The sequence below is a fragment of the Telmatherina bonti genome, assembly GCF_933228915.1.
Source record: "Telmatherina bonti genome assembly, chromosome: 14".
In the NCBI taxonomy this organism is placed as follows: domain Eukaryota; kingdom Metazoa; phylum Chordata; class Actinopteri; order Atheriniformes; family Telmatherinidae; genus Telmatherina; species Telmatherina bonti.
Window position 1 is genome coordinate 21,955,509 of NC_136612.1, and position 14,922 is coordinate 21,970,430.

Below are 14,922 nucleotides of genomic sequence, written 5' to 3' on the forward strand. Positions count from 1 at the left end.
GAAACATGATCCTTAAAATGACAGCTGCTACACCAAAATATTGATCATTTATTAGTGACTCGTCATAAAACCACTTATTGTTCTTAAATTTTATTGTTTTCTAGTTGAAAAATAATTTAGATTTCAAAACTGTTAAAAAAAAAAAAAGAAAAAAAAATGTTAACACTTAATGTAAATACGACTGTATTGATCAGTTACAAACAAATCTTATGTAAACATGTCGAGTCCATTTTTGATAATGCAAATAAACAGTAATTGACAACTCTGTTGGTCCAAATGTTTCTCTACCTGTTGTTGCAGCTTTCTGGTTACAGTTTTCATTTCTGTTAGTCAGCAGGACAAAGAAAAAGAAGAGTAGAAGCTCCCTGTTGTGTAACAATTAAACAGCCGTTCGCCTCCTCGGCCATCTCTGAATGCCCTCCTGTTAGTTTCACTGACAAAACACTCATATGAGGCATTAGCACAAAGATCATCCTAAAGGATACGTTCTCCCACGTGATGCTACAAAATATTGCTGAAAACTCACCAGACTGAGCAACAAAAGGAAGTTGAAGGTAACTTAAGCATAAATGTCAAAGGCAGCAGAAGCTTTCATCACCATGTCAGATACATCTTGTACAGCACTGCAGCAGCAACAGACTAAACAATGGAGGACACCTATGACAAGATGTGCATGCAGTATACTGACCAATACATAAATTACAGTAGAAAACCACTCAGTGCTTCAAGTGATCTGCAGTGTGTTTGGGTAATGAGGTGACAGGAAATTACTGAATTTATTTTAAAATCCTGTCGTGCGATAACTTCAGAGGCACTTTGCATTAACTGGAAATATAAATTCATTTAAAACTCATTGTAGGTTAAGTTCTGACTGCCATTTCTGTTAAATAAAAAAGAGCTTTTATACAGTGTAGTTATTAAAATCATAGGATTTTACAGCTGATAGAGTAGGTCCAAATTTAACACACAAATCCATTACATTTGTTTCCCACCATTTCAAACAGAGATTCACACATCTGTCTCACACGACATCAAACCTGATTCATTTCACAGGTTTAGAAAACCTGCACACATGGAAGCAGTGCATATTTATGCCAAGTGGCTGTTGCAAGTATTAAACCCACCTCTGGTCATATGTAAGCATGTAGGTAGGCATGTAAATCTGTTGCCTCAAAGGCACAAACTCCAACTGATATTACATTATGTACAAGGATCTACACAATTCCTTGCATTATTAAACATCCTCAGCAGGGACTAAAATAATGAACCCTCCTGATGAAGAGTGCACTAATGCTGTATGCATTGCAGTCAAGTATCTGCTTTCAGTGCTTCAGCTTCTTGTTCAGGCCCATGACTTTGAAGGTAGCAGCTGTAATCTTCTCATAAACAACAAACATGAGGGCAGCTGTCAGCACCGTCTGCAGAAGCTTAGCCTCCAGGCCTTTGTACAGACCAACAAAGCCGTGCTTCCTGCAACAAACAGAAAACGGATGTATTAATGAACCTGGGAGCAACTCGCTCATTATAACTTGCAGAAGTTTAGGAATTCCTTCAGCTGCTGCACTCACTTGATCCTGTCCATGAAGAGGAGGAAAATATTCGAAAGGCTCCCCATCAAACCGCCTTTGCCGTCACCTTTATACTGACCAAACTGATGGAGAAGCATGCTGACGGTTATGTCACTGAAATTTCAGTATTATTCACATCATCATGGGATCTTGAAGACATTAAGGTTATCAGTTGTGCAGTTTACAGAAAACATTTGATCCAGTGTAACACTAACTCAAATGTTTTAGGTTTCCGTTAAATGTTACATTATGCTTTTTTTTCCTACAGTAGCAAATGTTAAGTAATGTGACCTTTTGGTAATGAGAACAAAGAAATGAGATGTTATATTATAGATGTATTTACCCTCAGGATGGCCTGGACTGTCTGGAGAGGGTATGTTGCTGTGGTTGCGATGGCCTTGGCAACTGCTCCAATTAGAAAGATCTCTGCAGAGGATATCTGTTTTTCGGTGATAAAGACGCAACAGTGTTTTCAAAAGAAATATGAAAGTTTCAAATGACACCACAAGATTTGTTTTACAGATTCCAATGACATTAAAATGAACTGGTCGTATGACTAACCATCTCTGGATCTCACTTTTCTGCTATTAGCTTTGATTATGCAATATTTCACCCACAACAGAGTGTTCCTTGTGTGCCCTCACCTTCCTCCCTCCTTTGCCTGCCTTCCTCTTCATGGCTTCATAAAACATGAACTGCACAGCCGGGTTGAGGACGAGGAGGAGAGACGGCAGAGTGCTGCTCCAGAGCGTTCCAATGCCCTCGCTGGCAATGATCTGTGAGAAAGCATCTGAGAGGGGAAAGCCCACATGAAGGCAAGTTTGGAAACAACAACATAATAATAAATAATAGGAAAAATGCATCTGAAATGTTCAACTATCATACAGATATATTACACACCAAATATGCCTCTGTACTGGGTTTGATGGAGGTCTTCGTTTCGGAACTTCACGCCCTGCATCTTCAGCCGTGTGTTGACCACCCACATGGGAGTGGTCAGGATCACGTTCGTCACCCCTATGTGAACACAGTTTTATAGTTATTTTATTTATTCTTTTTTTTAAAAAAAGCTTTTTTAAAAAATCATTAAAGATGCTCTAGTGTCTTAATGAGGTTTATAAGGGCTACTAAGAAATTAGGAAGGAATTTATGACTCTTTATCTTTTGTGTGTGATGTAAAGATTTTTTTTTTTTTTTTTAATTCAGTTGGATTTAACTGAATATTGTCCAAACTATCATGTAGTGTTTGAGTGATCTAAAGTGCATGCATAAATTTCTTTGGATTTTTGGGCTCCAGCAGCTCTTAGTTAACAGTAACTTGAAGGGAAAAGGATCAGAGATGGGGGGCGGGTCATGTGCAGCATCTCTATTAAAAACAATTTAGTTATTTGTTACATGACCTACATGCTTTTGGGAACAGAACATAAGTATTTTTATCTTGACAAGAAAAACTCTATTGGACCTCTTTATATCTTTTATTCAGCATCGTTAAAGGGATGATTTTAAACATATTTCTTTACCTGCTACAATCCCCATCAGCAGGTCTTTGCCAGGTCTGGACTTGCCAAATCCAGCTGCTGTTGCCTTCTTCAGTGCATTGAAGGTATAGAAGTAAACAAAGTTGGAGCAGCAGAGGCTGGAGATAACTGGGAACCATCCTCTGTACAAAGATAAACTGGGGGAAATGGTGGAGAGTGATTATGGCTGGTGAACTGAGTTACCACGTAAACTAAACAGAGTGAGCTGTTAATACTTATTTTACCCATCAGCCTACATTTCTATTGATAACACTGCTATTTTTTTTCTATACCAAAACTGGACTCCATGTGTGCTTTAAAACATTAAAATATTCGGTCATATTTAGACCTAAAATCTAAACTTACACGCCCTCTTCCTTTGCTATCTCAGCCAGAATGACAGGGGTAGAGGTAGACTTTCTATTCTCATCCACTGAAAAACAAAACACAAAAGTGGCAAAAGTCATATATTATCATAAGTTCATATACTCTGAGCTGGAGTGTTACAGAGCAACAACTTTGCACATGAAGAACAGCTTACTGAATACAAGGTTCTTCCAGGTGATCACAACAGGGTTATCTCTGCTTGTGCTTGACATTTGCTATTTTTAACAGTCTAAATGTAACACAGTGATGTTCACCCAGCAGAGAACAAGCACTTCCATAAACTCCAGAAAGTATGTTTAAATGCCGTTTTATGCAACATAGAAAGAAAATCTAAATCAGAATTAACTTAAATAACAGATTAATAAACATTTTACATGATTACTCATTTATAACTATGCCAAGATATTTTTGTGGAATCACAAAATACTTTTATATGTTTAGGACAAAAAAAATCACTGTGAAGCTTTACATTAATCTTATCCAACTCTAGTTTGAACTGACTTCAATCAGATAAGCTCTGGCCAATATGATGACACAGGGAGACACTTCAACTCACCCTGCAATCTGCTTTTGGCCGTGTCCAGGGGAAAGAAGACGGTCATGGCTGTCACACTTCCCTACAAGGAAATTAATTACATCACAATCTACTCTGACACCCACAAATAACAACATTTAGACTGCAAAGTGACATGTCGCTCCACACCGTTTTACTTTTTACAATAATTTCCTTTAATGTCATAATGCTAACCACATAATATAAAGAGCTGTGTTATGTCCATTTTTCTCAGTTTAGCAGCTCACCATTGCACCTGCCACCGCATGAACCAGCGTCTCGTAAGACAGAAGGCCGACAGCCGAGCCACCGTTGTCGGGCATCTCTACAGGATCTCCCGGTCTGACAGCACGAGCTCAAAGCGGGGAAGTTAGCACGAACGAGCCGAAGGGAGACAGCTAACAGTGAGTGGTCGGTCCGGTTTGTCAAGCAGTGGGAACAGGCGAGGAATGAAACAATGTTACTGACTACAATCCATGATGCAGCTCAAACCAGAAACGTCCAGGAAGAGAAAGAAAAAACTGACATGACGTTTCCCCTGACAGCCTCCACTGATTGGTCGAGCCGTTTCTTCTTCTGTTGTTATTTTTATGTTATTTTTAACTTTGCATGGCGTTTTCTGCCATCTACTGGACTGGTGCGTTCACAACACAAAGTTCACAACTTCTAATATTTTTTGTGATTGTTAAAATTCAACAACACAAAAAATGTTTGGTTCAAAAAATGAATGAATGTTAAAATTCAGCCTTTTCATATATATATATATATATATATATATATATATATATATATATATATATATATATATATATATATATATATATATATATATATATATGTAAATATATATATGTAAATATATGTATATATATATATATATGTAAATATATGTATATATATATATATGTAAATATATGTATATATATATATACATATATATATATATATATATATATATATATATATATATATATATATATATATATATATATATATATATATATAAATCATATTGAAAAATCAGCAGAGATGTCTATGACAAAACTGAGTTTTTTATATATATGTATATATATATATATATGTATATATATATATATATATATATATATATATATATATATATATATATATATATATATATATATATATATATATATATATATATATAAATCATATTGAAAAATCAGCAGAGATGTCTATGACAAAACTGAGTTTTTTATATATATGTATATATATATATATATGTATATATATATATATATATATATATATATATATATATATATATATATATATATATATATATATGTAAATATATGTATATATATATATGTAAACATATGTATATATATATATGTAAATATATGTATATATATATATGTATGTATATATATATATATGTATATATATGTATATATGTGTATATAAATATATATATATATATATATATATATATATATATATATATATATATATATATATATATATATACATATATATATATATATACATATATATATATATATATATATATATATATATATATATATATATATATATATATATATATATACATATATATATATATATATATATATATATATATATATATAAATAAATCATATTGAAAAATCAGCAGAGATATGACAAAACTGAGTTTTTTATATATATGTATATATATATATATATATATATATGAATATTTAGTGTTCTACTCTCATACAGGGGGAGAAACGTTTAAAACATGTGCTTAGGTAACTTTAGTTACTTTTTTTTGCATTGTTCATTTGAAAAAAAGAAAAAGAAAAAAAAAAGTTCCGGCACTGACCTTAAAATCAGTCAGTGCCAGAGTGGTGGCTTATATAAGATGATCAATTTAATTGGTTATTATTTCCTAAAATCTGGACCCTTTTTTTTCCCCCTTTTTATTTTTAAAAATGTCTACAAAAATGTAGCAAAATAGCAATGTAAATAACAGTATGGTGTATCTTGTAACATAAAACATCTGTCAGCACTCTATGAAAGAATAAATGTTAATCAAATTTATTGTGAAACGGACCAAACAAATTTTGTCTGTACATTCTGCAATGCCCCTCCCTGAGCCGTCACCATATCGTGGTGGAGGGGTTTGTGCGTCCTGAAGATCCTAGCAGCTATGTTGTCGGGGGATTTATGCCCCTGGTAGGGTCACCCATGGCAAACAGGTGTCTAGGGGAGGGACCAGACCAAGCACGGCTCATAGACCTCTATCTATGATGACGACCAACCTGGGCATGAATGTTCCATTGCCCGAATGCGGGTTACCGGGACCCCCCTCTGGAGCCAGGCCTGGAGGTGGGGTACGAGAGCGAGCGTCTGGTGGCCGGGCCTTCGCCCATGGGGCCCGGTCGGGCTCAGCCCAAAAGGGTTACATGGGCCCCACCTCCCGTGGGCTCACCATCTGCAGGAGGAGCCGTAGGGGTCGGGTGCAATGTGAGCTGGGCGGCAGCAAGAGGCGGGGACCCTGGCGGTCCAATCCCCGGCTGCAGAAGCTGGCTCTGGGGACGTGGAACGTCACCTCTCTGGTGGGGAAGGAGCCTGAGCTTGTGCGCGAGGTTGAGCGGTTCCGGCTAGATATAGTTGGACTCACCTCGACGCATGGCTTGGGCTCTGGAACCAGTATCCTCGAAAGGGGCTGGACTTTCTTCCACTCTGGAGTTGCTCATGGCGAGAGGCGCCGAGCTGGTGTGGGCATTCTCATCAGCCCCCAGCTTGGTGCCTGCACGTTGGGGTTTACCCCGGTGGATGAAAGGGTAGTTTCCCTCCACCTCCGGGTGGGGGGACGTGTCCTGACTGTTGTCTGTGCTTATGCGCCGAACAGCAGTTCAGAGTACCCACCCTTTCTGGAGTCCTTGGAGGGAGTGCTGGAGGGTGCTCCTTCTGGGGACTCCATTGTTCTGCTGGGGGACTTCAATGCTCACGTGGGCAATGACAGTGAGACCTGGAGGGGAGTGATTGGGAGGCATGGTCCCCCCCCCCTGAACCCAAATGGTGTTTTGTTATTGGACTTCTGTGCTCGTCATGGATTGTCCATAACGAACACCATGTTCCAGCATAAGAGTGTCCATATGTACACCTGGCATCAGGATTCCCTGGGCCGCAGTTCGATGATCGATTTTGTAGTCGTATCGTCGGACTTGCGGCCACATGCCTTGGACACTCGAGTGAAGAGGGGGGCGGAGCTGTCAACTGATCACCACCTGGTGGTGAGTTGGCTCAGATGGTGGGGGAGGAAGCCGGTCAGATCTGGCAGGCACAAACGTGTTGTGAGGGTCTGCTGGGAACGTCTGGCTGAGTCCCCTGTCAGAGCGAGCTTCAACTCCCACCTTCAGCAGAGCTTCGAACATGTCCCGAGTGAGGCGGTGGACATTGAGTCCGAATGGGCTGTGTTCCATGCCTCTATTGCTGAGGCGGCCAGCCAGAGCTGTGGCTGTAAGGTCGTTGGTGCCTGTCGTGGCGGTAATCCCAGGACTCGTTGGTGGACACCAGCAGTGAAGGAGTCCTATCGGGCCTTCTTGGCCTGTGGGACTCTGGAGGCAGCTGATGGGTACCGACGGGCTAAGCGGCATGCGGCTTCGGCAAAAACTCGGGCATGGGAGGAGTTCGGCGAGGCCATGGAGAAAGACTTCCGGACGGCTTCGAAGAGATTCTGGTCCACCATCCGGCGTCTCAGGAGGGGGAAGCAGTGCTCCATCAATACTGTGTACAGTGGAGGTGGGGAGCTGCTGACCTCAACTCGGGACGTAGTGGGTTGGTGGAAGGAATACTTCGAAGACCTCCTCAATTCTACCAACACGTCTTCTGATGAGGAAGCAGAGCTGGTGGACTCAGGGGTGGACTCTCTTATCTCTGGGGCTGAAGTCACTGAGGTGGTCAAAAAGCTCCTTGGCGGCAAGGCCCCAGGGGGTGGATGAGATCCGCCCGGAGTTCCTTAAGGCTCTGGATGCTGTGGGGCTGTTCTGGCTGACACGCCTCTGCAGCATCGCGTGGACATCGGGGGCAGTACCGCTGGATTGGCAGACTGGGGTGGTGGTCCCCCTTTTTAAGAAGTGGGACCGGAGGGTGTGTTCCAATTACAGGGGAATCACACTCCTCAGCCTCCCTGGTAAGGTCTATTCAGGGGTCCTGGAGAGGAGGGTCCGTCGGATAGTCGAATCCCGGATTGAGGAGGAGCAGTGTGGTTTTCGTCCTGGACGCGGAACAGTGGACCAGCTCTATACCCTCTTTGGGGTCCTGGAGGGGGCATGGGAGTTTGCCCAACCAGTCTACATGTGCTTTGTGGACCTGGAGAAGGCATTCGACCGTGTTCCCCGGGGGCTCCTGTGGGGGGTACTCTGGGAGTATGGGGTACCGGACCCCCTTGTACGAGCTGTCCGGTCCCTGTACGACAGGTGTCAGAGTTTGGTCCGCATTGCCGGTAGTAAGTCGGATTCGTTTCCGGTGAGGGTTGGACTCCGCCAAGGCTGCCCTTTGTCACCGATTCTGTTCATAACTTATATGGACAGAATTTCTAGGCGCAGCCGAGGTGTTGAGGGGATCCAACTTGGTGGCCTCAGGATTGGGTCCCTGCTTTTTGCAGATGGCGTGGTCCTGTTGGCTTCATCTGGTCGTGATCTCCAGCTCTCGATTGAGCAATTCGCGGCCGAGTGTGAAGCGGCTGGGATGAGAATCAGCACCTCCAAATCTGAGACCATGGTCCTCAGCCGGAATAGGGTGGATTGCCCTCTCCGGGTCGGGAGTGAGGTCCTGCCTCAAGTGGAGGAGTTTAAATATCTCGGGGTCTTGTTCACGAGTGAGGGAAGGATGGAGCACGAGATCGACAGACGGATCGGTGCGGCGTCTGCAGTAATGCGCCGGTCTGTCGTGGTGAAGAAGGAGCTGAGCCAGAAGGCGAAGCTCTCGATTTACCAGTCGATCTACGTTCCTACCCTCACCTATGGTCATGAGCTGTGGGTCGTGACCGAAAGAACGAGATCTCGCATACAGGCGGCTGAAATGGGTTTCCTTCGCAGATAGGGTGAGGAGCTCGGTCATCCAGGAGGGGCTCAGAGTAGAGCCGCTGCTCCTCTGCATTGAGAGGAACCAGTTGAGGTGGCTCGGGCATCTGGTCAGGATGCCTCCTGGACGCCTCCCTGATGAGGTGTTCCAGGCACGTCCCTCTGGGAGGAGACCCCGGGGAAGACCCAGGACACGCTGGAGGGATTATATCTCTTGGCTGGCCTGGGAACGCCTTGGGATACCCCCCGCAGAGTTGGCAATTGTGGCTGGGGAGAGGGAAGTCTGGGCTTCCCTGCTTAGGCTGCTGCCCCCGCGACCCAACCCCGGATAAGCGGCAGAAGATGAGATGAGATGAGATGAGATGAGATGAGATGAGATGAGATGAGATGAGATGAGATGAGATGAGATGAGATGAGATGAGATGAGATGAGATGAGATGAGATGAGATGAGATGAGATGAGATGAGATGAGATGAGACATTCTGCAATGTAATAGAGAAATTTCTTGAAAATCTTTCAAGCAGCCGCATATTATCCAATGGACGATAAGGAATAGCCACAAATCTAGACCCTTTACAGTGGCAATGAAAAATGCTTTAATAGCACATTTTATTCCTGCATGGTGATGACGTAACAAGATTTTCTGAGTTTTTTTGTTCCTCTGTTTTTTTTTCTCTTTAATGTGTTTTATATTGTCCCTGTGCTGGTGTGGATTGTCTGTGTTTCCTCTTACAGTTCAGAAACATGGATGTTTGGTTAATGGTTGGTTCAAAACTGACCTAGGATGTAAATCTGCATGGTTATTTTCCTTGTTTATTTCTGTCTTGGCCCAGCAATGGACTCGTGACCCATCAAGGGTGTACCTTGTCTCTAAGCTGATAGCAGATGGGATAGGCTCCAGCCCTACCATGACAATGAACTGGGTTATGCTGGTGTAGAATATTGATGGAGGGATTTCATTGTGAACATACAGTAGTAGGCTCCACATTTACTTAAATACTGTCTATAATAAAAACAAAAATCATGTTGAATAAATAGAAATATAATGTTCCACTTGGTTTCACAGAAAGAAAATAGTTTTGTTGGAGTTTAAATAAAACACAGTACTGACTGAATCGGTTTGAGAACAGATATGACGTGTTTTCCATAAGCTTTCAGAGCTTGCAGTTAGTTATAATAAGCTGAGACAAGAAATGGTGCAGCTGACAGCAGCGGACTGGACTTTGCTTTTGTTTTATGGCTCTGAGCTGTCATACGCCCAGTGATCACTTTGTTTGCTCTGCTCTGCAGTCGTTTCTCATCTAACACAAGTGGAAGGACAAAAGAAGGGACAGTCACAGATTTGTATTTTTTTTTCATTTCTTCTTAGAGATGTCTAGGTACCATAAAGCAGCGATTGATGGTTACTTGGATCTCTTGAAGGAGGCCACGAGGAAAGACCTGAACACTGCTGATGAGGATGGGATGACTCCAACCCTTCTGGCCGCTTTTCATGGACATGTCGATGCTCTTCAGCTCATATGCAGCAGAGAGTAAGTTCAGTTTCCTCTTCTCTATCTATAATGGGTGATATAGATTTTGTTTAATGAACAAAGCTGGTGATTTAGACATGGAAATGAACTAATTTAAATAGATGTAAGATTTTTTGAAGCTGAAATTAGAATATAGCCCTGAGCCATAAATGTTGATGACAGAGCAAAGGTTAACGTTACTTGACAACAAACTGAATGGCTCCAAAATTTTCATTTGTATGTTGTTCATTGTCTGAATTAATTGTTGCAGAGCTAAACTTACATCAACTTTTATTCACCAAACTATCATGAAGTAAAACTTCCTTTCTTACTCTCCCATGAGCTGAGCCAAATGTTTAATCAGCCAAATCCAGTGCTGTAAAACAAAAGAGCCCTTCATCCTTCCTCACAACCCACCCCCTTCAGATCTCATAAAGAAACAAAAGGCTGGCTGAAACCTCTTGTTTCAGAGAAGATAAATTAAGACTATGGGGCATAATGTTTATTGGCTATGTGGCTATGAGCAAAGACTTCCGCTTTGCTCATAACTGGAATTTATGGCAAGGTGTTGCCGAAACATAGCAACCTGAGGTTTTATTACCAGCGATTAGTGGAGCCTTACAAGGAAAGAAACAGAGTGAAACATATGGCTTATTTTTACTTTTATATTGAGAAAAAATCCCACCAGAGGTTTATTTCAAGCCCCAACCACAATGTCTGGGAACAATTTTTCCAATGGACAGATAGATACTTTGATCTCCCAAAGAGAAATTCAAATTTCCAGCAGCTTGACAAAATATGAAGTTAGGCAAAATAATTATGCACACAAGATTCCAGGATAGGACACAAAAATATGAAATAAAAATAAAAATATGATCGTGAAATAAAATAAGTCAGCAGACAGTACAGTCTATACGTTTTCAGGAAATTCATATACAGCCTGTTTAGTGACTGAAAACACATTTGTGCATTTTGCCTGAGCCTTTGGATGGAAATGGACATTAAACAGTGGATGAAAGTTATAATTACAATAGAACAAGGTATTATAGTGCAACAAAGTTTAAATATCTTAGTCTAATTCATACCAATTTTTTTTCTTAATACAATGCTTGAAACCTTTCTTTCAGCTTAAATTTATCCACTAAAACTTCTATTCAGCCAGTGAATAGAAACTGGAAACATTCAGTTAAAAATGGTTGAGACTTTATTCTTTGCCCCTTCATTGTAAATACCCTCACTTTAGTGTTTTGCCAATTTTTATAACATTATTTGTGTGCCTTGAAAATGATGTAATGCTCAAGTCGCGTCTGTTTTCAAAAAATAAAACATTCATGTGTGGCAACATCCTTCAACAAGCCACGGGGTCACTCACCTGAGAAAACAGCCTACCCAGTTACCATGCCAACCCTCTGCTGTATGATTCAAGTTATTATTACATATATTTTCATCATCAGGATGAATGCCATGTCCCATTTAGTATCATTGACTCTGGAAAAATACCTTAGGCAGCAAGATAAAGCAAATGGTTAAAGGAGTCCTGAAGTTATTGAAGAAATGAGCATTTTCGCTCATAGAGGCAGTTTGGGTTAACTGTTAGTGTGTGTAACATTTTCCATATTTTCCATGAAGCCATCTTATTGTTTGTTTTTTTGTTTTTTTTTGCTAATGATTCTGAACATTATCTGCTGCATCAGATGCTGTAATAGTAAAATGATCCCTATCTTCCAATAGTAAAGATCCGATCATCCCTAAAATCTAATTACTTGTTCCTTATTCAGTTTCTGAGAATTACTAAAAATTTAACTAAAATCTATTTACAACTTTTTGAGTTACACTGCTGATAAACAGACTGACAAACCAAAGGTGCAAAAAACATAACCCTGGGTAAGTAGGAAAAGAGAGTGAGCAAGAGCAGGGAAGACGGGGATCTTGTAAAGAACTAACAAAACCCGGCACACAGGATATGCTAGGGAAGACAATATTATATGCAAAATTAAACAGAATACACAATTAATTTCAGACCTGAACACCCTGGTAGCACCTACAAATTCTGTCCATACATTTTGTGAACAGAAATGGTAACGGAGTGCTGCCCTGACAGAGTCTGTTGACAGCATGACAAAACAAAGAAGAAAAACTGATTTTTGAAAGCATATAAAAAAAAACAAAGATGCAAAGACACAAGATGGTGTTTCATTTCAAATATTCATCCAAATGAGCCAAAAATAATTGTTAATAAAAATCACAGCTTAATGACAAAATCCAAAACTGTATTTGGATAAGTAGAAAATGATGTTTTATTCTGTCCTCTTCCATTAAGTTTAACTAAACTGTTCCACTAACAGCTTAATAGTGGCCTGATACCAACACATTCATTTTCAAGTAACAATTATGTACACTTGTATGAACATCAGAGGAATTCATTCTGTTATTATATTCACTGTTTAATTTAGTAAAATTAACTTTGAAATCAGCATCGAGGTAATATATAAGAACCAGTTTAAGACATGATTTTTATTATTTGTCCTGTTGTGTTTCACAGAGGAGACCCCAACAGGAGCGATATCTGGGGAAACACACCACTGCACCATGCAGCAGCTAATGGCCACATGCACATCCTCAGCTTTCTGGTCAACTTTGGAGCCAATGTTTTTTCACTGGATAATGAATTTCACACAGCAATGGACGTGGCTGCGTCTCGTGGCCACATGGACTGTGTGCGTTTTCTAGATGCTGCTGCCTCACAGCAAACCAATCAAAATGCAAAAAAGGTTGCAAACATGAAGAAAGAGGCCCAGAAAGAAGCGGAGAGAAGAGTGAAACTCTGCGAGAAAGTGAAGAAGAAACACCAGACCAAGATGGATAAAATGCACCGTGGAGCCGGCAGCACTGGCTCAGTTTCAGAGGCGAGCACGACATCAGGATTCTCAGACGGTGGGACCATGACTGGCGTCAATGAACAGTTCTCCAAGCTTATCGCTGCAGAGAAATCTGGCTCTCTTACAGCCAGGCTAAAAGGCACATTCCAGAGGAAAAGTGGGAAGAACGAAAAAGGCACACTGCAGAGAGATGGAAACGTTATCTTCTTCAAACAAGAGAATGGAGGATCTGAGAAACCAGAGTTTCTAGATGTCTTCAATGAACAGGATGAGAACATGTTTGATGAGGGGGAGGGGTCAAGACTTGAAGACGATGAAGGCGGAGAAGAACCAGGCCAAGTCAAGCAATCAATCTTCAATAGGCCAGGCCTTGGAGGTCTGATTTTCATGAAGAAGATGAACCAGGATTCAGAGGACATTCCCAGCGGGAACAATGAAAGTCTTGGCTACCTTGTTCAGAACAAGTTGTTTGACAGCGAGGAAGACGCTGCTGGCTTTGAGGACATTGGTGAAGTCGACCTTCCATGGGAACAGGAAGATTTGGGATTGGATGATGATGAAAAGGAAGAAAGCTATCCTTTGGATGTGTTCATGTCAGCCCTCTCCTTGCCGGAGTTTGCTCTTGCTTTCAGGAGAGAGCACCTGGACTTGGAGGCGCTCATGCTTTGCTCGGATGAAGACCTGAAAGGCATCCGCATCCAGCTAGGTCCCAGGAAGAAAATCTTGGAAGCTGTTGCTCGTAGAAGCAAGGCCCTAGAGTCCCCTGGCATCATGAAGGACAGCTGCTTGTGATCCATCATAAACAATAGTTTTATCCACTTATGTACAATCTGTTTAGCCTAAAAAGAATCTGTCTCTTATCAATAGAGATAATAGTTTAATTTCCTGTATAAAACAAAATGATTCAGTAAGCTCTTCCAAAAACAATCTCCACATCTTAAATTGTTAAACACATTGTAAAATTATATATACACATAATGATCTGAGTCTAATTGGAGGCTGTAGACGTTATACCAAGTATGTCAAGGGTACTGTTAATAAGTATGTATTAAAAAGTGACCTTATGACTTTGTAAATGACACAAACAGATGTTGTGAGTCAGAACCTGTGATTATTTAACATCAGAAATGATTCATGGGGTCTTATTTTTATTTGGTGGAGCTGCTGAGTGTTTTATCAAGTTTCTTTTGACTTTCGACAACCCATTTGATTCATAAATAAAACATGTTCACATGACATCCATGTCCCTTCACCTTCTATTTAAGTATAATTGAATATAAGCGGAAGACACATGTGCCTTGAAAGTGGACAAATAATAGAAATTGGAATTTCATTAACAAAAACAGTGATTACATTGTTGTCATACTATAACAATCTATCATGAAAAATCCATAAAACCTCTTTTCAATGTGGTCATTGTGCAGAATCAGACTGCAAGTTGTTGGATCCATTATATTTTATTGAGGTGTGT

At 40.6% G+C, this 14,922-nt stretch overlaps 2 protein-coding genes across 2 annotated transcripts; one reads left to right on the forward strand and one right to left on the reverse strand.

The window, feature by feature from the left end:
• Positions 1 to 14: 14 nt before the first annotated feature.
• Positions 15 to 4,512, reverse strand: slc25a17l (solute carrier family 25 member 17-like). The gene is made up of 9 exons (XM_079253488.1): positions 4,274 to 4,512; positions 4,029 to 4,089; positions 3,452 to 3,518; positions 3,089 to 3,243; positions 2,469 to 2,585; positions 2,213 to 2,358; positions 1,912 to 2,007; positions 1,569 to 1,651; positions 15 to 1,470 (listed from the first exon to the last, which is right to left on the reverse strand). Exons 1-9 carry the CDS (start codon positions 4,346 to 4,348, stop codon positions 1,323 to 1,325), a joined length of 948 nt encoding a protein of 315 aa, XP_079109614.1. The 5' UTR covers positions 4,349 to 4,512; the 3' UTR covers positions 15 to 1,322.
• Positions 4,513 to 10,432: 5,920 nt separating this feature from the next.
• On the forward strand, positions 10,433 to 14,243 carry anks4b (ankyrin repeat and sterile alpha motif domain containing 4B; the record flags this gene model as incomplete). Its single annotated transcript, XM_079252440.1, has 2 exons — positions 10,433 to 10,593; positions 13,115 to 14,243. The coding sequence occupies 2 exons, from the start codon at positions 10,433 to 10,435 to the stop codon at positions 14,241 to 14,243; spliced, it is 1,290 nt and encodes a 429-aa protein (XP_079108566.1).
• Between the last annotated feature and the right edge of the window lie 679 nt (positions 14,244 to 14,922).

Coding starts and splice junctions, on each gene's coding strand:
- slc25a17l (XM_079253488.1), bottom strand. CDS start 4,348: ATGCCCGACAACGGTGGCTCGGCTGTCGGCCTTCTGTCTTACGAGACG. Junction 4,090..4,273: donor ATGCGGTGGCAGGTGCAATG/GTGAGCTGCTAA, acceptor ATTTCCTTGTAG/GGAAGTGTGACAGCCATGAC. Junction 2,359..2,468: donor CCAGTACAGAGGCATATTTG/GTGTGTAATATA, acceptor TTCCCCTCTCAG/ATGCTTTCTCACAGATCATT.